The 25,274-nt window shown below is 36.9% G+C and overlaps 1 protein-coding gene across 1 annotated transcript in view; it reads right to left on the bottom strand.

The window, feature by feature from the left end:
• Positions 1 to 24,950, bottom strand: part of rtn4r (reticulon 4 receptor) — an 81,936-nt gene extending 56,986 nt beyond the window's left edge. Inside the window, exon 1 of the mRNA XM_079872444.1 lies at positions 24,469 to 24,950. Within this exon, the coding sequence (XP_079728570.1) occupies positions 24,469 to 24,490 (22 nt within the window). The 5' untranslated portion in view covers positions 24,491 to 24,950. The remainder of the gene's footprint in view (positions 1 to 24,468) is intronic.
• Positions 24,951 to 25,274: the final 324 nt, after the last annotated feature.

Genomic DNA, 25,274 nt, shown 5'->3' with positions numbered 1-25,274 from the left:
ATGTATTAAAATAGAAAACAGTTATTTTAAATGGTAATATTATTTCATTTTTACTGTATTTTTTTCAAATAAATGCAGCCTTAGTAAGCATAAGAGACTTCTTTCAAAAGCATAAAATATTTATTACTGATATCTCTATGGGAAAAAAACGAATAGGGTTTTTTTACTTTCCAGAAATTAGCTGATGCACTCTATATATATATATGACATGAAATGTAGGCGTCCCATCTGAGGATGAGTTTTGTCAAGTAATTTCTTCTTAAAGAGATTTGTGGAGGTAATTTGTCATTACCTCCCTCAAGTTGATCCAAACCAGTATACGTTTCTTTCTTCTGCTGAACACAAAAGAAGATATGTAAAAAAATGTTGACTGCAGCCATTTACTTATCGCTGTCAAAATACAATGCCTGTCAACTGTCTGGTTACCAAAATTATTATTATTATTTTTATATCTTATTTTGTGTTCAACAGAAGAAAGAAACTCATACATGTTTGTAACAACATGAGGGTGAGTAAATGATGACAGGATGTTCATTGTCGGGTGAACTATCCCTTTAAGGCATTATACTTTATTCTTTCATAGTAGGCAGAGTTAAGAACTGAGTCACTCCTGCAATCTGAACTCTTGACGATCATAATCTCCGCCCGATCCCGCTAATGCCGAATCCCACATCCCACCTGCTGCTTCCTTTGACTGTGGCTCGGGTCGTAATAAAGCAGAGCTCATTATGAGCACGCTTGCTTCCTGTGCACCATAGGCTGACTGTTTCCTCCTCGCCCTGTTTTCCTCCTCTCTCTCTTTGTATATTTTTAGTCTTGTTTCAATATCACAGTGTTTTAATTTCAGCTGGCATCCTTGAAATTAGAGGAGAGATAAAAGAGACCCGGCGCTATGTTAATATCTCTTTGAAGATGAGTCGAGTTGGCCGTAGAATCCCTGGCTTTTCTCCTCCGGAATACCGAATGAGTCGATCCTGCTTCGTCAGCTCCGTCAAGACGCGAACATGATCCATCCATCCATCCATCCATCATGTGGCTATTCTCCTCCTTTATTTATTTACCCTTGTGCTGAATTACCTCGACTTTTTCTACAAAGGCGCCTCTCTTTCTGCCTGCCTGCTTCGATTCGTCGATCTTCCCTGTCCTTGCGTGTCACTCGGGTCGGTGTGCGATGTGATGGTTTACCGTCTTAAGCCCCATTACTTCTTAATGGCCATGAGATATTTGAAAATAAACCCTGGAGGCAGATCTCTGCACTTCTCTGGTAAATAGGCCAACACATACTGGACTTTAACAAGACATGCATGAATATTCACACTGCTACGGTCTTTGATCAGATTCCTGACATCCCGTTCTCCTCCACCCTTTCTTTCTATCAATTTCTTTCTCCATCTCAAACACACAATCGCTCATTTCTTCTCTCTCTCTCTCTCTTCTTCTGACACTCTTGATATATTCCAAAATTTGCGAGCTGCGTCACTGTCTGCATCCTAACTGAAATGGAACCTCGTAAGTGACTGATTTGGAACGCTCTCGACAGCGACTCAGCATGGCACATATATACTCCTCACACGATGCCCACAGGACACTCCACTCAAAATTGATGTTGGCATGTTACTAAACTAGCAATGTGATTGTCTACTAAGCATAGTAAAGTAACATTTTTGTTTAAAATACATCAGGGATTCCCAAACTTTTTTGTCAGCCAATCCACTTTATGATTCTAAGTTAAAGGGATAGTTCACCTAAAAATGAAACTTCTGTGATCATTTACTCACCCTCTTCCAAACCTGTATGAGTTTATTTCTTCTGTTGAACACAAAAGAAGATATTTTGAAGAATGTTGGTAACCAAACTTTTGACAGTAGCCATTGACTTCCATTGTATTTTTTTCCTGCTATATGGAAATCAATGGCTACTGTCAAAAGTCTGGTTACCAACGTTCTTCAAAATATCTTCTTTTGTGTTCAGCAGAAGAAAGAAACTTATACAGGTTTGGAACAACTTGATGACAACATGATCATTTTTGGGTGAACTATCCCTTTAATATGTCATCAATTTAACAACACATTCACGTGTTTATAGTTTTTTATGTCGGTTAGGTCATATGGTAGGCTATTTGACATACAGGTGAAAAAAAAAAAAAAAAAAAAAAAAAAAAAAAAAAAAATATATATATATATATATATATATATATATATATATATATATATATATATATATATATATATATATATATATATATTAACAAATAAAATCTTTATTAAATATTAATTTATATGTATAAAACTTTAAAGTGTTATTATTTTTAAATTAATTATTATTTTTCATCAACTTGCTGAAATCCTGCTCTACATAAAGTATACATGCAATAATGTCATAGGGGGTGTTTACACTTCAACATTTTCAACTAAAAACGAAAAACATTTTATGCATTTTGGCCATTGATTTACACGACAACAGCACTTTGGGGGCCTAAAAAAACAAACTTTTGAAAAAGGGTTTCAAAGTGCAAGTTTTTGAAAGCAATAATGCTATCTTCTGTGTAAACTACAAAAATGCAAATTTGTGAAAAGGGTGACACATGCGAATTACATGTTCAGTCTACAGGCGCATATGACGTCGCCAATTACTGGCCTGGCACGCATAATACAGCGTTATTAGTCGGTTTCGTGAAATCGTGTAAACGGGACTTTTCGACAACAATGTTGTCATCTGTACGCAAATGAAAAATGTTTACTTTTTAGTGCATCGTTGTCGTGTAAATGTAAGAATTTGTTGCGTGCCAAATTCAATTCAATTCCCGATTCTGATTTCAATGTGAATATGTGAATTGAAGTATCAAACCGGATGCTCAACTAGAAAAGTAAATTTGGTCAAGATAGATAGATAGATTGATGTTTGAAATTACACCTACAGAATGTATTTATTTCTTTGTTTTTATCATCATATTATATACATTAACGTCTGCGGAACGGGGTGGAAGAACACTTAATTTCCCAGAATGCATTACCTGTGTTACATTTATTTGAATTGCAATTCATCTAGCCATTCCAATTCAAATTCTAATTCAACTTTCTGTGGTTGTAACAAATTCACTCTCATTTAAGGCGAGACACAGCAGGCAAAAACATAGTTTTTTTTTTAAACTGGTCAATTTTGAGATTTTTGGATATTTGTCTTCAATGACATGTCTTCTTTCAGACTTGTGGTGAAAAAAAGTCTGAAATACACATTTAGGTCTTTATTTTACTACATTTTGTCTGTTTGCATCTGTAGATTTCTCATAAATTCAACAAAAGTTGGCGTTCTTAATCAACACGCTCTGCACACTGTCATCACATGCACCGCTAGAAAGCTCTCTCTCTCCTGTACAATGCTGTCGGATCCAAATATGGTCATTTCCTTTTTATCAGCAACCAATCGTGAAAGTAAAAGGGCTGAATGCGCAATCTCATTGGCTGATGATAAATCTTTAAAGCCCGTTTTCTCAAAATGACTTTTCTCTCATACTCCAAGTACGAAATCTCCTTATGAAGACATTTACAGAGGGATTTGTAAATATATTATTCCTAGCCTGATTTATATAACATTTTATTCCAAAAAAACATGGCGAAAATCATTTTTTTAAGGCTATTGACAGTATATTCTGATTTACAGGATAACAAAAGTATATCCATAAATCCCTCTGTATTTTTTTTCCCATCTAATATGTGAACACAATGAAAAAATAATTTTTAACCTGGCTTTATCCAATACTCAGATTTTGTTTTTTAAAATATATGCAAATTAGTGCATATTTAATTAGATATTGCCTAATTTGCATATTTAAACATTAAATTACAGAAAACTTGTAATACATTTTTTTCTCATCTTAATGTAGGTAATCAACTGGGAAAGTTTCATGGTGATATCTGCTAGTTAAAAATTTTAAAATGTTTAATTCTGAACTAGGTATCTACTATTGGAAACAGCCTTCATGTCAGAAGTAGGCCTAAAAATGCTGTCTAGATAGGCAGTTCTCAACAGTTTAGAAAAGAGCTTCAGTCTGCGTTTACTAATCTTGTCTGATCAGATCCGCTTGTTTATCGCTGTGCCTCTGTATCACTCTGTCCTGATGAACAGTCTGACACAAGGAGATCAGCGTGAGATGAGAAACCCCAGAAGAAAACCTCAACGTGTCGGAGCACGGTGTACAGCTCTTTACATTTAACATGACAAAAGCAAGGGCTGCATCAATAATTGACAGACTATTTCAGAGACAAGATATGAATTCAGCCGTCCCTGTGGATCACACATTCAGCTTGACTTATCTTGAGAGTGTCTATAATTAGCGCCAGTTAAGCATTTTAGACTGGGTGGTATGACCTCAATCACACTACGAGTGACTTTATATCATGGCATATATCATAATGATTTATGTGTGCAGGTAATTTAATAAAGAAAAAATTATTAAATATACCTTTAGCAACGTATATGTTTTTTGTGTGTGTGTTTTTTTTAGATAACTTAGAGGTACTCAGAAAGAAATTACTCTTGTCTTATTTTATATTTTTTTACTGTTAATTTAGAATTTGATGGACATAAATATTTCTAGTATTGTATGGTCTTTGCAGATACAGTTACATTGACTTCATATAAATCAGGATAAATAGCAAAACCATTTGAAATGACTTTTACTGGTGTAACTCAAATTAAATTTTATGAGTTTTGAGAGATATTTTTTAAAAGGCCCATTGAACTGAATGCTACTGTGGCTAGCACCCATTTTACCCGTTTTTTATTAGATAATAAATATTCATGATTTTAGATTTTTTCATAAATATAATTTATTTTTTGACTTTTTGTTGGTTAAAAACAAGCAATATACAGACGTCTGTAGCAAAGTTTAAATAATGTATTTTCAAATGAGTTTTTCCAATTAAAGTTAATATTTAATTATAGCAGTGTGATGTTTAATTGACAGGTTTTGTGTTTTTTTGCTTGCTGTGTCTGATATCTCCCAGCAAAAAGGTTTAAGCAGATTGAATTTGTGCAGCACAGCATAGCGGCATCCCACTGGATTTTTATAATACTGAGAGACACAAACACATGAGGCCAGTGAACACCTGGCTCACCTCATCCAGGTGAACATACACCCGCAGTCTCTCTCACACACACACACACACACACACACACACACACACACACACACACACACACACACACACACACACACACACACACACACACACACACACACACACACACACACACACACACACACACCTCCCTCTCCCTGGAGACCTTGCTACAGAGAAAGAGGGAGAGAGAGAGATACATGTGAGTAGAAAATTAGATGAGAAATATTGTATATGCAAACAAGAACACCTACGACTGTGAAGCTCAGATGTTTTTAGCAATCACACATTTCCTTTTTTTCCAGGCTCCCTTATTCTCTGCAGTTTATTTTTTTCGGTTGTTCATCCTCATATGAGCTGTGTAAAAAAAATCAATAACACCTTTTTTCTTTATGGTGACCATTTTCTCTAGCACTGTATAACATAGATAGATAGATAGATAGATAGATAGATAGATAGATAGATAGATAGATAGATATAGATAGATAGAGCATGGATGGATGGATGGATGGATGGATGGATGGACCAACATTTTCACCAAATTCATCAGAAAATCTCATTATTATCAAACCATTGCCTTCTATTTAAGTCGTTATCAATTAGCAGCAGATCAGGCCTTCCTTCATGACTAATTAAAGCAATTAGAGAAAGCTTGAACTAATGCATTTTATACAGATAGCAGCACCAAAGCGACTCCTTTCGCTCACAGGTCAAGAGCAGAGTAATTAACTGACGATTACACCCTCAGCCTAGTGTGCTTCAGAGGAAATGAGGGGGGAGAGTGCGAGTGTGAGTGTGAGTGTGAGTGTGTGTGTGTGTGTGTGTGTGTGTGTGTGTGTGTGTGTGTGTGTGTGTGTGTGTGTGTGTGTTCATGTGGTGTTTGTGTTTTCATGTGTACTCGTGCATTCAGTGTGTGTGTGATTCTATCTTGACCTCTGAAGCGAGACATTGTGCTTTTGTAACTTTCCTTGATATCGTGGAAACATAATTTATGGCAAATAATTTCTTACTTTCTGTAAAAACAAAATCTGTTGTTTTTTACTAAATAAAACTGGCAGCTGTGGTTGCCAGAATAATTCTGTAAAAACTACAGTAAAAATGTAAACATATTTACAGAACAACCTGAACATTTTACAATTTAAAACTGTAATTTACAAAACAAAAATATGTTTAAACCAGTAAATCCAACAGCCCTTTTCTGCTGAATTAGCAAGGCCATGTTGCTACCTAAATCGGTTTTGAACATATACTGATATCCGCCATAAAAATCGCTAGTGGTAAATTGGAAAAAACACATGATGAAACAAAGTTCATCACTAGTAGCTTTTCCACACGATGGGCTAAATACTAGTACAACAGAATGTGAGGAACAGATTATGCAATTTATAAAATCTGGATCATGAATATTGATTATGTAACATTTACCAGGAAAAGGGTAAAAATGTGCAACCTTTATAATGATGGGGGGATGGAATTAGAAAATTGGTATTTCACTCTAAGAAGAAAAGCTTCTATATAGAACCTTAAATGGTTCTGTCAGGTGAACCTTTTAGGGCTTCCCATCATGGGATCATTTTACGGATTTAGTTTTAATTAATTCATTTTGTTTCGATTAATTTTTATTGCATCTCATAAACATTTAACACTAGAAAAAAATAAACATGAAAGTATTAAGACATTTATCTGTATATAGAAACTTTTTTGGCATAAAGGGTTCTTCAAAATTTAGTTAAGAACCCATAGGGTTCTATTTAGAACCTTATTTAACCTTTTTTTTCTAAGAGCGTATAGACTTCAAAAACAATTATCCAGTTCTGAACATATCAAGCGTAAATGCCGTTCAAGACGCATTCAAATCACATGGCAATCTGGCCAGTGTTGCCAAGAATAATATCTAATCAGATAGAAATGTAATTGATCAAGATGCATGAAGTGACTAAAGAGTAAACATCCCAGAATTGACAAGAGCTGGTTTTTAAAACTCAAATATCTTGCCTGAGCACCACAGTTCAATGTCACATCAAATGCCCTAGACTACTTATACTATTAATACTATACCTTGCTTAAACATTCCTGTACATTCACACAATCTGAGACTTAAAATCATTATGTACGGTAAAGGTTTATACTTCCAAGATGTAGCAGGTATCACAAACAGGTGCAACAATACAACAACAACAATGGAAAGTGGTACTTTATCTGTTGGGCCAGACTGAAGCTGTTAAATTCCAGGGGGACTTTAACAGCTTTATTCAATAATTGTATAATCTTAAAACTCATCTTTGATCACCAAAATTACATATTTAGATGGTTTTTTTTACTGTGGAAAAAAAAAGTCTTCATGCCTTAAAATAGCTTGAATGTAACTCTACACCCTTGCCTCATTTAATATCCGTTGTTCTATGAATATGCAAATTAGCCCCGCCTCCACTCACTCACACTAGCTCAGAGATCCACTCGTTGACGATCATATGTTGACATAATTGGTTGCAAGGTAGTTTGTGACGTAAGAAACGATTTCAAACAGCGTTTTTGAGACTTTACGTTTTTGGTTCACTGCAGTTTTAAGGAGAAAATACTTATGAATTTGTACATGGTTTGTCTTAAAGCACATTAAAAACACCACATAGACATTTAAACAACATTAAAAGCTTGATTTTCTTCACAGCTGCCTGAGGAACGATGCTGGCTATTTAAAAAATAAATAAATATGTAAAATCCATCCACAAAGCTGTTTAGACATGATAAGAATGAAATGGATTCTTTCTATAATAATTCTACTTTGAATGACAATGGAAGATTGTTCAAATGCAGAAAATGAGCTGCTGACAGTGGACGTTTCTCGTTCTCTGATGTTGATTATTGAAATAATTGTTTCTTGGAGACTTGAACAGACAATTAAACAGAAAGTGAAACGCCGACATACCTCTCTTTTGTCAGTACATTTAGAAGAATGGATGACCTTCGAGCTTAAAAACACACTCTGAGTTAAAAAACAAACTAACAAAAACATATTCTAAAGCTCACATGACTGGACCAGCTTCCTTTTGTGACGTGTGGACAAACAATGTCATTCACTGTTTAATGAAAATCCATAAAACTGTACCAATGGCAAGTTTTAAGAGACAGATCTATAACCTGTCCTGCCACCACGTCCTCGACTGCCCTCGTGAGACGCAAGCGATTGGCGATAACATTATCATGGACATTCCACCAGGGAGAGTATGGTCACATTTAATTTGTCATGTTATGGTATACATACAATAATAGTCTGCACAAACCACACCAAGACCTGTCAATTACTGTCTGGGATACGGTCACACACACACGCACACACACATTTTTTTTATTTTTTAGTACTTAAATATATATATATATATATATATATATATATATTCTGCAAGAGGTAATGGCTTGTATCTTGTATCTGTATCTTGTTCAGATACATGGCATCATGGATTCGATCAAACACCAACAGATAAAAAATCAAAACCTGACAGCCTGTGCTAGAAATCTTATAACGGGCCATGTTTGGATCTTCCAACAAAGAGAAAGTGATCCAAAAACAAACATCAAAATCCAAACAAAAATGGGTCACTGAGCACAAAACAAGCACCTGCAATGGCCATCCCAGTCCCTGACCTGAACCCTATAGAAAATGAGGAAACTGAAACTGAAGAGAAGAAGCGCTAACATGGATCCGGGAATCTGAAGGATCTGGAGAGATTCTGTATGGAGGAATGGTCTCTGTTCTCCAAACTCATCCGGCATTATAGGAGAAGACTCAGAGCTGTTGTCTTGGAAAAAGAAGGTTGCAAAAAGTATTTAATAAAAGAGGGCAAATAATTGTTCCCCAACGTGTTTTGGAGAAAAACATTTATTTCATAATGTGATTATTTTTTACAACCATCTTCTGTCATATTTACCAAGGGGGCAAATAATTCTGACCAGCACTGTATATTAGTGCTGTCAATCAATAAAAATAAAAAATAAAAAACCGAATTAACCACATATTTTTAATTAATGGTGATCACATTCATTGAAATGATGAAACATTCAACATAACATCAGGAACATGTAATAAGAAAGTCAATGTGGTCAATTTTGATTTCTTGTTGACTTTAACATCCGTACCCTTATCGACTGCTTCTGCTGCCCCTACATCGCTCCCTTTCACCCCGCTTGCAGTGGATTTGAAAGCCAAGCACTGGATTTATCGAGCTGTTTTTGACCCCATTAGAGGTTTGAGAAGAGCTGAGTGATTTCGCCTCCCCTCTCCGGCTATGTGGATATAATCTCCTAATTACTGGAAGTCTACGTGATGTTTTTCAACCCTGCAGTTATCTGGCTTTTTTTTTTTATCTGCATGTGTGTGTTTCATTAAAAAAAAGACTTTTGAAGTAGCATCTGATGATGTGTTCAGAGAGTTCATTAATGGAATAAAACATGCCAGTGTTTCATTTATTAGATGTTTGTCATGTTTTTCTTCGGCTTAATGTTACTTTTGTAAATGAGCTGTCGTTTACTGTCTTTTTACTTGAATGTATTTCTTGCCCATTTACTGTTGCACATGATCTCAGTATTCAATAGTAAATATTGAATATTTCCCAAATTATCTGGGCTACACAATGATCAGTTTTTGGAATTGACACCGCATTTACTTACAGGTGTGAGTCTTGAAATGTCCCGTTCACGCAGCAACTCACAGTATCGTCTCAAATACTGTCTGTATGGATGTGCAACGGGAGCCAGGCTCATATTCTCTAACCAGTAACCCTATAGCGACAGTGGCAAAAGTAATATCAAAGATGGCGACATCCATTAAACTGAAACTTTAAACTCTGAAACTTTGTTTTATCACTTTTGACACAACATAAGTCCAATCGAGCTGCGAGTTCATCCGTCAAATCTTCATTATCCGACAGCAGCTTTTATATCTGGATGGAGAGCGGAGCATTTGAGTCTGACGGGAGCAGTGACTGGATTTTAAACCTTCAGATGACACACAGCTCATATATCCATATATCCATCCATCCATCCATCCATCCATCGCTTACCGAAGTTACCGAAAGCACACATGAAAACACACAGCACACAGTAGACACTCTCTCAAACATGACGTGACAAATAGTCATCCAGTTCAGTTCCATTCACACAGCGCGGGTTTTCTGAGAATGCGGTTGTGAGTCCTGAAAATGTAGGGGTGTGAATTTGGTTATAGAACGCGGTTGTCACTCCCGTAAATAACTGCAATGTGTGTGAACGTAACCATATTAAGGACTCAAATACAGGACTGACAAGCGTATTCTGCCTCTGTGTGAACGTTACTCTTAACTCTTACTCTATGCCAATTGGCTCATTTGCATCTATTTTAAGGCATTTTAGCTATTTATTTAAGTTGATGCTTAAATAAACTCCATTAAGTCTTATGAAAAACCAACTTCAAACTAGGGCTGGGCGATATAGCCAAAAATATTATCATACAATATCGATATTTATTTACAATTAATGGGGAAGGAAATGGTTTCCACATATTTGTTAGACCTTTAGAATGAATGTAAATATGTAAACTTGTTTGTTAATAATTAAACTCCACAGAGTAGCTATACCTTTTAATTTAGGGTCCAATGCAATCCATTTTATTTTTCCCTAAATTCTGATTACCATTTTATTTTTTTATGTTATGATTTAACACAGTTTATATAAGCTTTAACAATTGAATCAAGCTTTTAAAATGTACATTTACATCGGTCAAATAAGATGCTGCACAACAGAACTGTATCAATTTAAAACATAGATAAAAAATATATTGGTTGTATAATATTCCTTAGAAATAATCATATTATTTTTACTTTGAGGAGGACATTTTAGTATACAGTAGTGATATATTTCTGTCATAATTTCTTGAAGTGAAACCAAACTTTTATTTTGATGGGTTGTCGTGAAGATCTTTCAATCTTAGGCCCTGTTTCCATCTGGTATTAAGAAGCGTTTTGGTTGATCGGATCACGAGTGGCCGACGCATACAGGTGTAAACGGGTCTAAAACGTTTTGAGTTTGTCTACTTTCAACCAATTCCAGAGGTAGTCGAAAAAGCATTCGACCGGATTGCTTTCATAGTGTAAATGCAAATGTGATCGAATGCGTTCAAACAGCCACAAAAGACCGTCTACTCTCCGCCAACTGACCTAATGCGTAAACATTACAGGAAGAGCGCTAGCCAGACGGGATTTAAACTTTGTCGTCTGAAGACCCAAGTTTGGTTTGAAGATGAAAAACGTACCAAGCACAATGTTCTCTCACCGTTCCTAATTCGGCGTGCTGCTCTCTGTGTTTTACGTCGTCTCCTTTCATGTTCATATGTAAATTGTTAACTGTAATTGTTAAAGCTTATTTTGTCCATTAGATCGAAAGATCTGAAAAAACCAATACATACATTTACATAGACCCTCCCCTTGAAAAAATCAGGGGAGAATTGCTTGAAAGTGGACAAAAGAGACGAATTAAAACACCAGATGTAAACAGGAATGTGTCTCCCTCTTCTACTTGTGATCCGATCGACTAAAACGCATCTTAATACCAGGTGTAAACAGAGCCTTAGTTTCAGATTCAGTGTGTATATGATGGTAGTTTTTCTCAAATGAAATGGTGAAAAGCTTGTGAAGTGACTCTCAAAGCAGCTGTGGAGATGAAGTTCATGTGTTCATGTCCTCATATGTTGAGACAGCAGACGCTGAAAACACAGTGAGCATCACATGTGTGAGTTTGTGTTTCAGACGAAACCGTGATGTTCATTCACACAGAGACACGAAGAAATCACTTATTAGTGTCATGCACTGATTAGCTGTTGTCGCATTTATATCTGCTGCGTGATAGGCTGTCAGATTGATCCATATTGAGTAAAAATGTCCAAGCTTATCATTGTTATCGACATAGATTTTATCGTGATCTCGATATGATATTGTTTATCGCCCAGCTCTACTTCAAAGCCACAAGTTTCCTCATATTACACACACACACTTAATCTATGTACATAAAGTATAGTGTGCCTGTTAATTTTCAAGTTTATTTTGCAAACCAGGCCAGAATCAAAGTGTATTTTATCTAATACGCAGGTCACTTTCAGCTTGACATTTGTGTCCCACTGGTTCTCAGTAAGCAAACTTCACAATCGAACCTCACATTCAAGCAGCAGACATGAGTTTCTGAGATTCTTTACAAACTGGGAAACAATGTGTTTTTAATTCGTGTGGGGATAAGGGCATAAGGTCATAAAGTCTAGTTCTGTTTCTAGCTCATTTTGTGTGCAGCAAAGAGCACAGCCTGTCTGTGTGTGCCTGTACGTGTCTGTACCTGTCTGTCTCTGCGCCCAGGCCGTGTTCGTGGAGTCTGTGCACTGTCAAGGCTTTTCTTGGTTCAAGGCTGGTGACAGTAGACAGCTTTTCCACTGTGCATTCTCTATTTAATGAAAGATAGAATTTTAGTTGACTGTTTTGTGCAGAATTTCCAATGGATGGTTGGTTCTATAGGCTCTAATAAGTAACCAATCAGCCTGAGCAATCACTCAAAACATCCTAGCAACAGCATATCAGCACTAACAACCACCAAGATACACTAACCACTACCTAGCAACCATCCGGAAAATCATAGCAACACTAAGTCTGTGTGTCCACGTTGTACAAGTAGAACGTGACGGTTGGTCAGTGTTGGATTTGTCCCGCCACTCCTCCACTGTGATTGGACGGCTGGGTAAAAAGTGACAGTGATAAGTACTGCATTTTATCCAAAGTTACCCAACTCCCGGCGACTGGTAAAATAACACTGAGCACTCATAGACGCTCAGCGCCTCGTCATGCTGCTGGCATTTTGAAAACATGGCGTTCCCACTGAAAACAACTGGAAAAAATAAAAAACGTTCCAGTTTTGAAAAAATACTATAGCCTCAGGAAAAGAACGCTTTTGTGGACACACGGCCTAAAAACAACCACCCAGAACATCCTAGAAACAGCATAGCAGCTCTATCAACCACACAAAGCTTCGTAACCCCATAAAGCACGCTAGCAACAGCATAGCAGCCCTAACAACCACCCATAATACCCTAAAAACTACCTAGCAACCAACCAGCACATCCTAGAATCAGCATAGCAGCTCTATCAACCACACAAAACTCCCCAAAAACCACTTAGTAATCACATTAAACACCTTAACAACAGCATAGTAGCCATAACAACAGCCCAGAATACCCTAACAACTACCCAGCACATCCTAGAATCAGCATAGCAGCTCTATCAACCACACAAAACTCCCTAATAACCACTTAGCAACCATCCAAAACAGCAACAGCATAACAGTTCTAACAACTACCAAGAATACCCTAACAACTACCTAGCAACCACCCAAAACAGCAACAGCATAGCAGCCCCAACAACCACCCAGAATACCCTAACAACTACCTAGCAACCACCCAGAACATCCTAGAAACAGCATAGAAGCTCCATCAACATACAAAACTCCCTATCAACCACTTATCAACCAACCAAAGCAGCAACAGCATAGCAGCCCTAACAACCACCCAGAATGCTCTAACAACTACCAAGCAACTACCCAAAACAGCAACAGCATAGCAGCCCTAACAACCACCCAGAATACTCTAACAACTACCAAGCAACCACCCAAAACAGCAACAGCATAGCAGCCCTAACAACCACCCAGAATACCCTAAAAACTACCTAGCAACCAACCAGCACATCCTAGAATCAGCATAGCAGCTCCATCAACCACACAAAACTCCCCAAAAAACACTTAGTAATCACATTAAACACCTTAACAACAGCATAGTAGCCATAACAACAGCCCAGAATACCCTAACAACTACCCAGCACATCCTAGAATCAGCAGCTCTATCAACCACACAAAACTCCCTAATAACCACTTAGCAACCATCCAAAACAGCAACAGCATAACAGTTCTAACAACTACCAAGAATACCCTAACAACTACCTAGCAACCACCCAAAACAGCAACAGCATAGCAGCCCTAACAACCACCCAGAATACCCTAACAACTACCTAGCAACCACCCAGAACAACCTAGAAACAGCATAGCAGCTCCATCAACATACAAAACTCCCTATCAACCACTTATCAACCAACCAAAGCAGCAACAGCATAGCAGCCCTAACAACCACCCAGAATACTCTAACAACTACCAAGCAACCACCCAAAACAGCAACAGCATAGCACCCCTAACAACCACCCAGAATACCCTAACAACTACCTAGCAACCACCCAGAACATCCTAGAAACAGCAAAGCAGCTCCATCAACCATACAACACTCCCTAACAACCACTTATCAACCAACCAAAACAGCAACAGCATAGCAGCCCTAACAACCACCCAGTATGCCCTAACAACTACCTAGCAACCACCCAAAACAGCAACAGTGTAGCAGCCCTAACAACCACCCAGAATACCCTAACAACTACCTAGCAACCAGCCAGAACATCCTAGAAACAGCACAGCAGCTCCATCCACCACACACAACTCCCTAACAACCACTTAGCAACAGCATAGCAGCCCTAACAACCACTTAGCAACCACCCAAAACAGCAACAGCATACAAGCCCTAACGGCCACGCAGCCACTTACCACTTAGCAACCACCAGAACACCCTAGCAACAGCAGAGCAGCAACAACAACCTCCCAAAACACCCTAGAATAGTGTTTGTGGGTTTTGCATAGGCCTAGAAAAGAAAGTTTTCTTTAGTTTTCTTCAGAAACTTGGAATTGTTTTAACTTTTAGAGTTAGATTTTTCATTATTTTTCATTCAATTTTATGTCTGTACAGATACTGTACATTTGAAATTGCCCAGAAAACTCTATTGCCATGCACCAGAATATTTGCACTGAGTTCATCTCATTCACTTCCCACAAGCAACCTAAGTGAACAGTGTCTGAAAAATCACCCATAACAATGATGCCATTAGTTCTATCAAGGTGGTTATCTCCGTAATAGTGTGTAAGTCATTTGCTCGGATCCAGTGAAACATCCATGTTGTTTCTCACTGTCAGACGTTGCCTTCTCATCTGCCACGCTTCGGTCCTCTCCAACCAGACGAATGATGGTCTGAATATCTTTTCCCATGCAGGCCTGACTCCTAATGTAGATACATTGCTTGTTTCAAACTATACTTATGATGAAATACAAGATCTTTTGTCTTCTATTCTGTTTCACACTTTTTTGTTGTTTCATTTTATTAGTGTTTTTTCCTCCGATGGGTATAGCAGCCATTTACTTTGTGCCTTTGTTTCTCTGTCTAGCCATCCGTCTGTCTCTCTCTCTCTGTCGATCTGTCTGTGATTCTTTTTCTATCTTACTCATTGATTTTTCTTTCCTCAAAGGAAAAAAAATGTCTAAGATGAGCAATACTTGCACTTCTGAATTTTATAAAGAAGTGTAAAAGGAATCAGTATTGTTGCTGTTCTAGAAAAAAAACTCTTTATAAGGGGCTTCTTCTCCAAAGAGGCTTTGGAGAATGTTTTTTTCCCCCATCTAAAGAGATATACTTATTTAAAGCCGGAAGAAAGAGGCAGAAAAGATAAACACAGTCTTTCTTTGTCCATATTTGATTAAATTCCCAGTGTTATTGAGCAGTATCAGTTAACACAGAAAGAATCAATATCAGTGTGATACGCTAAGGTTTTATGTGATATCTCAAGTGAGTTTGTTTAGCATTTGAAACACATGCTAGTCTCAGATCCAGACAACAGCCAATTCTTTCGCAACAACAGTCTAATGTAAAATGATACTGTGGTTGACTGTGCCTTATCTCCACTGCATCCTTGAGCTCCAGATTAATATTTTCTGTCATGACAACTCTTGGAGTGTTTGGCCTGGTAATGGACGTGACAGTGTTGATATGTTTGGTCTTGGCGGAATAGATCTGCTAAACTATTCAACAATATTACTCATCTGCTTGCACTGGCATCATTGTATGAGATTTGAACTGAGCTGGACGATGACATTGCTGTTTTCTCCAGAGCAGCTGTATAGATAAATTGACTAAATTAATAACTTTTTAACAACAGAAATGAATCAACACTGAACTTACTTAAGCTGGACAATGACACTATTTTCTTCTAAATAGAGCTGCTGTACAGCCAAAACAAACTTTATTTTCCTGTTATCACCGTAAAGCTGCTTTGAAACAATCTGTATTGTTAAAAGCGCTATAGAAATAAAGGTGACTTGACACTTCTGCTGCTGCTGAGCAAGTACAGGACTTGCTACTGCCAATACATAGACCCTTTCCAAAAAATTAGAATATCATGGAAAAGTTTATTTATTTCCATAATTCCATTCAAAACGTTAAACTTCCATAGATTATAGATTCAGGGCCCACAACTTAAATGATTTCAAGTATTTAGTTGTTTATTTGTACATAATTTGGGCTTCCAGCTCATAAAACCCACGAAAACAGGATTTAAAAAAATTAGAATATTACATGAAATCACACAGTAATTACACAGTGATACCATGGTCATTGAACCAGGTTTTGGTTCTTTTGGCAGTGTGGGCAGGTGCAAATCCTGCTGGAAAATGAAGTCAGCATCTCCATAAAGCTTGTCTGCTGAAGGAAGCATGAAGTGCTCTGGAAATGTCCTGGTAGACGGCTGCGTTGAGTGGACAACACAGTGGACCAACACCAGCTGATGACATGGGTCCCCAAACCAACACAGACTGTGGAAACTTCACACTGGACTTCAAACATCTTGGATTGTGTGCCTCTCCATCCTTCCTCCAGACTCTGGGACCTTGGTTTCCAAATAAGATGCAAAATTTGCTCTCACCAGAAAAGAGGACTGTGGTCCACTGTGCTTTATTAAATCCAGTGTCAACGCAGCCGTCTACCAGGACATTTCCAGAGCACTTCATGCTTCCTTCATTTTCCAGCAGGATTTGCACCTGCCCACAGTGCCAAAAGAACCAAAACCTGGTTCAATGACCATGGTATCACTGTGTAATTACTGTGTGATTTCATGTAATATTCTAATTTTCTGAGATTTTGATTTCGTGGGTTTCATAAGCTGTAAGCCATAATCATCAAAATTACAACAAATAAAGGCTTGAAATATCTCACTTTGCATGTAATGAGTCTATATAATATATTAGTTTCACCTGTTAAGTTGAATTCTTGAAATAAATCAACTTTTTGATGATATTCTAATTTTATGACCAGCACCTGTATATATATATATATATATATATTATGAGAATAAAACATGGAAAATAATTTCCCCCACAAATTCAGATTATTGTAATACACAGATGAAGATTATGAATAAATAAATGCTAAAGATCATTTTAATATTTATAATAATTTGTTTTTTATCAATAAAGTAAAGTTTATTATTATTTTATTATAGTTTTTTGTATTACATAAATGCATATATATGTCCTAAAAACAGACTAGATTTTCTTTATGAAACATTTTTTTATTATCTTTTATTGTGATTGTGGTGTGATACTGTATGATCCAGATATGTCCTTGAGAAGTTGTAAAACAAATGTATACACTTGTAAAACTGTTTCCACTTTACCCATTATCTAGTGGGTTATTTTCCAAAGTCAGTTTTGTTTTGACTAGGCAAATATAAATGCACACACACTGTGGCCCTCTAATTCTATTAGATTTAATGAAAATCCTCAAAACCAGATGAATAAGTCTATATCATAACGACCTTCTGTCAGAGTCTGAATCCGAAACCTTGCGGCTCTCACACTCTAATAGTGCTGATTTCTAAGAGATATGCTAAAAGATTGTCACTAATGGATCTGTGGTGTTAAAGGTCTGAAAAAAATCCCGGTTGCCTGAGTGATAAAGAGAAAAAGGTGACAGCGAGCAGGAGAAACAGAGTGTAAAGGTGGCTGGATAGGAACAAACAAAGAAATGAGAAAAGAAAAAAAGATGAGACCGATGGACGAAAGAAGGAGGAACAACACTGACTTATCATCCAGACAAAGGCTCCAGTCATGCACCTAATTTAAGGTCGTCCTGTGCTCTGTCTAATTAACTATTTACCAGCTCATCCATCATGAACTCTATTCAGCTTCTTACAGAGACCTCCTCTCCAGATTAAAGGATAAATGTTTCATTAGCATGGGCGTGTTCAGCTAAAAATGGTCGCTAGCTGTAGCGTTCATATTCGACTTTTGTAATGAGAAAATAAAAGACGTTGAACATGAATCACCATGAATTTTTTTCCTAAGAAAAGAGAATGGCCACCGCAGCTTGAAAGAGAAGCACAGGCTCACTTGTTAGCTTAAAGCTTTATACGTGTTTGCTTTGAAAGGGAGAAAGTGGTGTTTGTCTGGAGATAGAGTCGTAGTTAATCCTCAGAGGGACGCTTTACTGCATGTCCACCTCTTGTCAATTACGCTGTAAGTTCCAAGGCACCGTGTTCACCGCAATTAGATCCTCCTCCCAGGCAATATCTGAAATGCATTTACATATGATCGTTTATGCAGACTTTAATGCAGACAAAAGTTGTTGATCAAACAGTACTGTACCTGCCCAGGAGGAGCACTAATTAACAGAGCTGGACGGCACGATGTGTTCAGCGCAGGTAATGGAGAAAATGTGCCAATTTTGCTTTACCATTTATAATGTGGTAGGTGTATTTATGAGGTTATCAGTATGCAAGCGTATGCTTTATTTTACAAATGACAGCGAGGTACTACATGCAGTAATGCACAAAAACAAGGACACAGGATGAGGAGGATGATGTTTACAATAGTTTTTCACTTAAACAAGAAGTGAGAACTAACAAACTAGTTATGTCTACATTATTGGAATTATATGGAAGCTTGTTTCCGCCACTGAATAAAAAAAATTAAAAAGGTAATTGCGACTTTTTATCTAAACATTCTGAGTTTACATCTCTGATATACAGTTGCAATTGTGTGTTATAAAGTCAGAATGTTTAGATAAAAAGTCGCAATTACCTTTTTTATTATATATATATATATATATATATATATATATATATATATATATATATACACACAGACAAACACGCACATATTCACAGTACACACATATGATGTAGAATGATATAAAATGACACATACTGTGATTTTTTCATACTGCCCTATAATGCAGGAAATATAAAATATTTTTTTACCCAGAATAATAATATTTGGAACTCTGATATTAAAAACTGCACAATGAATTTTCATAAAATGGTCCACACCCATTACAACGATCCTAAAAGATTTAATTTCTCCTCGATTTCAATTTGAAATCACGCAAAAGTTAATCCAGTTTCATTCCACGCTATAGCTCAAAGCATTTTAATAGTCAAAAGCTGCATAAAATGAGAAGTTACAGCAACTGGAAATGGGATTTCATACCTGCAACTATGACTTTTAAGCTTATTTTGCTAAGAATAACTTCAAATTTAACAATATCTTCATTTTGTCATTCACAAGACATCCTGTGTCGATGAAAGACTGCAAAGCATCATTAAACTGCATCTCTGAAAGGTCACTCGATTGATGCGGTTCGGTCATTCGGTTGAACACAGAGCTTGTCTGATGCAATAGTATGTGAGATTACCTGGATAAATGAACCTATTGCAGTGGATTCAGTTCATTTAGAGGGATTTGATGAGCGTCTATTGAGTCTCTCACCACGCCTGTAATACTTTTCCCACTATATGCGATGGAATTATTTATTAATTTTTGAGAAAGATTGAATTCACAAATGTTGCATAACGCAGCATCAGCCACATACAGCTTTGACAGTTTGAAGCCTACAAGATACAGGAAGCTGATATTTTCAGTATTTTTATTATATTATTCAATGCGTTTCCATCATCCTGGAATCCATTCAATTACATAATGTGTCAGGGACAAACCCACACGAAATTTGCTCTAAGGTTGCTCTTTCATAGCTCATGAGACTTAAGTTAAACACATTTTGAGAATTCCATTATGTATATCAGCGACATCCCTCCTAAAATCCTAAAAGAAATACAAAATAGACACAATTAGAGTCAATTGATAACACACAGTTTGAGTATAGAGCAATAAAATCAAAGCTGCACAATGTTGAAATCTCATTAATATCTCATTTTGAGATATTTTTGAGATCACTTCAGAAACTCACACATGTGAGATGTTTGTTTTCTCTCAAAATCTAAGATACAGGAGCAAAACTCTATTTGATCTTTCTTTTGAGAGAAGATATTTTATTTCCTTCAGGAAGTCACCAAAGTGAAAGGCATATACGCAAATTGGTTTTATGTTTGGTAACATATTGTTGTATATTCTCATAGCTGTTGTTGTTTTTCTATGAAAATATACATACATATAATTAATGTATTCCCCATTATATTTATTCTCAAAATTTGAGAATACATTTGTGAGGGTGTTTTAAAATGAGGAGGCAGAGTATGTATGTATGTATGTATGTATGTATATATATATATATGTGTGTGTGTGTGTGTGTGTGTGTGTGTGTGTGTGTGTGTGTGTGTGTGCGTGTATTAAATTACCTATACTATATTTTTAATTATGAATATACTAATTTCCTTGTGTTAAATACAAAAAAATAATTTTTTATTTAAATTTAATTAAGAATAAATACAATTAAAAACAATTAAAAATGAAATACAAATCTATTTAATTTAACAAATAACACTGATTCTAACTACACAGTATAAATGGCAGTTGAAAATCCAGGCTGACTTGATTGGTTGACTGTGATGCTTTCGAAATTAAGCAGACGCACACACAATTGCACACAATTGAAAAAATATATATCGCCCAGCCCTATTGTGATGTTTGAAATCCCAGCACTATCCAGACCATAGCTAACATGATTCATCCTGTCAACCCATGCGACTTCATAACAGCTGATCCTCTTTCTTTACACCTGCGAGTAGCAGATGAAGCTCTGTATCAGAGAGACCTCTCAGCAGAATGAGTCTCCTTCCAACAGAGCGCTCTCTGAGAGTCTGCCATGTATTCTGATCATCCTCATCATTTGGTTGGATAATAGGAGACTAGAGTGTAAATGACTTGTTTGCCTGTCTGTGTAAATATGTCTGGTTCTGAAGAGGGTCTGGTTGAGAGTGACAGTCTGAAGGAAAGTTATTAGACAAAGCCTTCTTCTGAAAGCTCACCACAATGAATTAGCTTCCCCCGTTTCTGCTGGAGAGCTGCAGGCTGGAATGTTTTCCGCAGTTTAAATACGTTTTCTGATGGACTCGAGGAAAACTGCTTTTCTGAAACAAGAACATCTTGGAGAAAAACGCTATTCTGACAAGCTTAAAACACACACACATCTCTGTTAACCATGTCTACTGACTGAAGTGCTTCTAAACTCATTATAGAGAACCATCTTCACCAGGTTTCCGCTTTTGTCTTTGGTGTTGATTTGTATAATTTGCCACCTACTTTACAGAAAGATTACAACACAAATATATGCACATTCTTTCAAATTAAAATTCCTTAAAATTCTGTCATTATACTCACCCGTATGTCCCTTAAGTCATTCTAAGCCATTCTAATTCTCCTTCAGGCAAGAATCAATGGCATTGGTGTTAATGATATCAAACCTGCTGGGTTGTCTCAGAATGTGCCATATTTTAATTTGAAAGCAAGTACAAATTATATTTGTGAGTTGTAGCAGATGGGAAGATTTTCAGTGGATCATTTAAGTTTTTCTTTTTTTTTGGTTATGACTTTATGGTGTTTTTCGTCTTTATTTTGTAGCTTGACAGTCATGTCATCAGGAACTTGGGCATTAACTAATGGCTATTTTTATAATTGATTAATTGATCAATTATTTCTTTGACTAATCAGATAATATTCAGATAAAATCAGATATTCTGCCAATGCACTGTGAGAGTCTATAAAAATAAAAAGATAGATGTGCACATAAGATCTAGCTACAATGCATATTACAATATAAAAACATACAATAAATATATATTTGTGTCAAGCCTTTTAAAGCCAGAAGTATTTCAATCAGTTAATTATGAGTCGGAAAACATTCATAAAGCATAAACATTAAAAAAAAAAAAAATCTTTTTTTTTTGTTCTACTGAAAAGATAACAGTTTGACGTGGGTGAGTAAATAATAAAGTATAATAAATAATAACAAAGGTTTTTCTATATACTATTGTTCACTCATTAATGAATTAAATACTGTATAGGTGACTACAGCTTAGAAGTGGCAAACAAAGAGAATGAGAGAAAAAGCTTTCTAAGTGGGCTGCCACCACTCAACACCGTTTTGCTCTTGCTTTAATTACAGGATTCAGAGCAAAAAAAACAAAAAAAAACATATGTAATTTATCATCCAAATACCAATACCTTCCCACAACACTGTACGGAAATGAAGACATCTTATTCATTTTCCTCTCTCTACCCCAGCAAAACCATCTGTGCGACTAGACTACCCCTCTTTCTCATCCTTAACGCTCTCCGTCTCTCTATGATGGAATATTTAATGTGTTTTCAGTTCAATCAGGTTAGCTCAGCGAGACGGGAGGGGCCACGGAAACCCAATGGGTCTAAACAGTGAGAAGTACGTGACCACCTGGCATCCTAAACAACATCACAACTCCAGTGAGAAAGCACACCGTGAGGAAACACACAAGATGGGTCACGCATGAAACACTGCACTGCAACCTATTTTATTTTTACTTGAATTAATGCAATACCTTTTGCATTGTGGCAAAGAATGACACTAGAGTGCATTGCGCTTGCCGGATGAGAGTTGTGCTGTGAGCTGCTTCCATCCTTTGAGCTTTACGGATTTAGTCGCTGCTGTATATGGGTGGAGCACTGCTGTTTTTCAACACCTCCCAGAGCTTCTTGTGATGTGATCTTTAGTTAGATCTGCTCACGAACTCACAAGTGCAAGCACAACAACAAGCATCATCAAGTTATTTGTTAAATCCTAATTAGACCATGGATAATGCAGAACAAATGTGTTGCAACCATTTTCTACAGTGCCCTAATAAAGCTCTGCTGTCCTCTTTGGGTTGAAAACAGCAAAACAGGAAGCTGAACTAAACTCAAGTCTTTATGTTCTTGATTTCAGGTCCACGGACAGCGTCTTTCTGAATCACTGTCTGATGTAGAATATAAACCAAATGTGAGACTTAACACTGATACAACTTGATAGAATTAATTTAATCAGTAAATGCGTGATCCCCTTGACATATTCGTCAATAAATGCAAGGGCAAACTAAAGAATATTACACTGAAAATACCTTTTTGGTTTTACTATTTTGTAATAAGTGAATGAAATTGATTTATCTATAACAGATGTCTTGAGCCGAACATACTCATGTTTAGATATATAAGCTCAATTCTAATGATTAAAGTCAGCATATCCATTCACATCATGCTAATTCTACTTTTTTTATGTAGTATGTACGCAGTTGCATAGGATGCTGATAATGAAAGCGTTCAAGATGTTAGATTAGCGTCCCTTTCTTCAGATACTGGTATTGAATGTGCTAACATACCTATTGTAGCATAGGCTATGTTTGATAACTATAATAATACTGTAGATCAAATCAAATACCAACATGGAACGCAAAACAGCATCAACAGAACTGAACGCGACACTATCAATTTCAACAACAACTATTTCCAATCCTCATTCGCTCCATTCATTGTCCAGTCCTACGTAATTAAATATTCGGGTGTAAAAGCCAATGGCCACTCCCCCAAACACCATATGCAAATAAGTAGACAGGACCGCAGCTGAAACAACTCAAAATGACACAGTTTGTATATTTTAAACCCCTTTCTTATTGCTCATTAGTAAAACGTTTTCAAATGAATAAAATGATTTACTTCACTCTTCTTAGAGAAGAGTCTCGTCTCCGGTAGGAAACTACTAACCAACCTCAACCATGCATTAACCTATTCAGGTGCACCCAAGCTCGCGCAGCCCTTCATGAACGCGCATTAACGAGTTGAGAAACATGCATAACTGCACGAGCCATAGCAATTGTGGTTCTTACTGACAGTGACAGACTATTTTCAGTGGGACAGACCGACGTGTCAAACTAGGATGCTTTAAAAACGAAGTGTACGGAAGCAGAAAATTATCGTTTTCTGTGGAGAGTTCTGAATATATAACCAAAACGATTCAATAACAATATGTTCCGGCATACAAGCAGCCTTTTCGTCCGTGACAGACATTTGGGGATGCGCGCGGCGTAGCGTATAAATGCGGCAGTTAAAATATGTAGCCTTTATGAGATAAACAATAACAAATTCAACAAATATAACTTTTTAAAAATAATTTCCGTGACTTACCCTCAACAATTAAAGTCTTCATGTTTTATGAATATATCCAGTAAATGAGTAATCCCAGAAAGAGGTCCCCGTTGGACTGGAGAAGACGGTGTTTTCCTCGCTGTGGTAAATTTGAATAATTTGCAAACCTCACGGAAGATGAACCACCATCATCCCTGTCGTTGAAACTTTAGCCGACGGTCGCCGGACTGGCGCGGGACGGAGAGCAGCGTCTCCCGGTGGTTCCTCTCTCAGTCATTTGGGCAGAGACACAATCACAGTAATATCCAAACTCAAATATCTGCTTCTGCCGAAGAGGACCAGCCCGGAGGAATGCCGAAAAGTCACACTGGACGAGGATTAACTACTGTCGGGATGAATCCATATAGACTGTATGGCACATTTCCGTTGAAAGCAGAAGTATTCCAACGACCCGAGTGTCCGTGCAGCCGCGCGGGAGGAACGGGAAGAGGCTGTGGCGCCGTGTGTGTGTGTGTGTGTGTGAGAGAGAGAGAGAGAGAGAGAGAGAGAGAGAGAGAGAGAGAGAGAGAGAGAGAGAGAGAGAGAGAGAGAGAGAGAGAGAGAGAGAGAGAGAGAGATGGGGTGGTGGGGGCTAAGAGATGAATACGGGTCATTTTTGCAGACATTTTTATAAACAAAATGAAAATTATATGGATAAATAATTTTTTGTGCCTCCAGTTTAGGTCAAACCTTTTTTCCCTATATTCCCTTTCTACAGTAATAAGCTATTCAATCAATCAATCAATCAATCAATCAATAATGAAAGCAGGAACTTTTCAAGAGATCCTTGTCAATAGTAAGTTCTC

The sequence above is a fragment of the Squalius cephalus genome, assembly GCF_949319135.1.
Source record: "Squalius cephalus genome assembly, chromosome: 5".
Taxonomy (NCBI): domain Eukaryota; kingdom Metazoa; phylum Chordata; class Actinopteri; order Cypriniformes; family Leuciscidae; genus Squalius; species Squalius cephalus.
The sequence above is the reverse complement of the archived record's forward strand: the minus strand, read 5'-3'. Positions and strand labels throughout refer to the sequence as shown.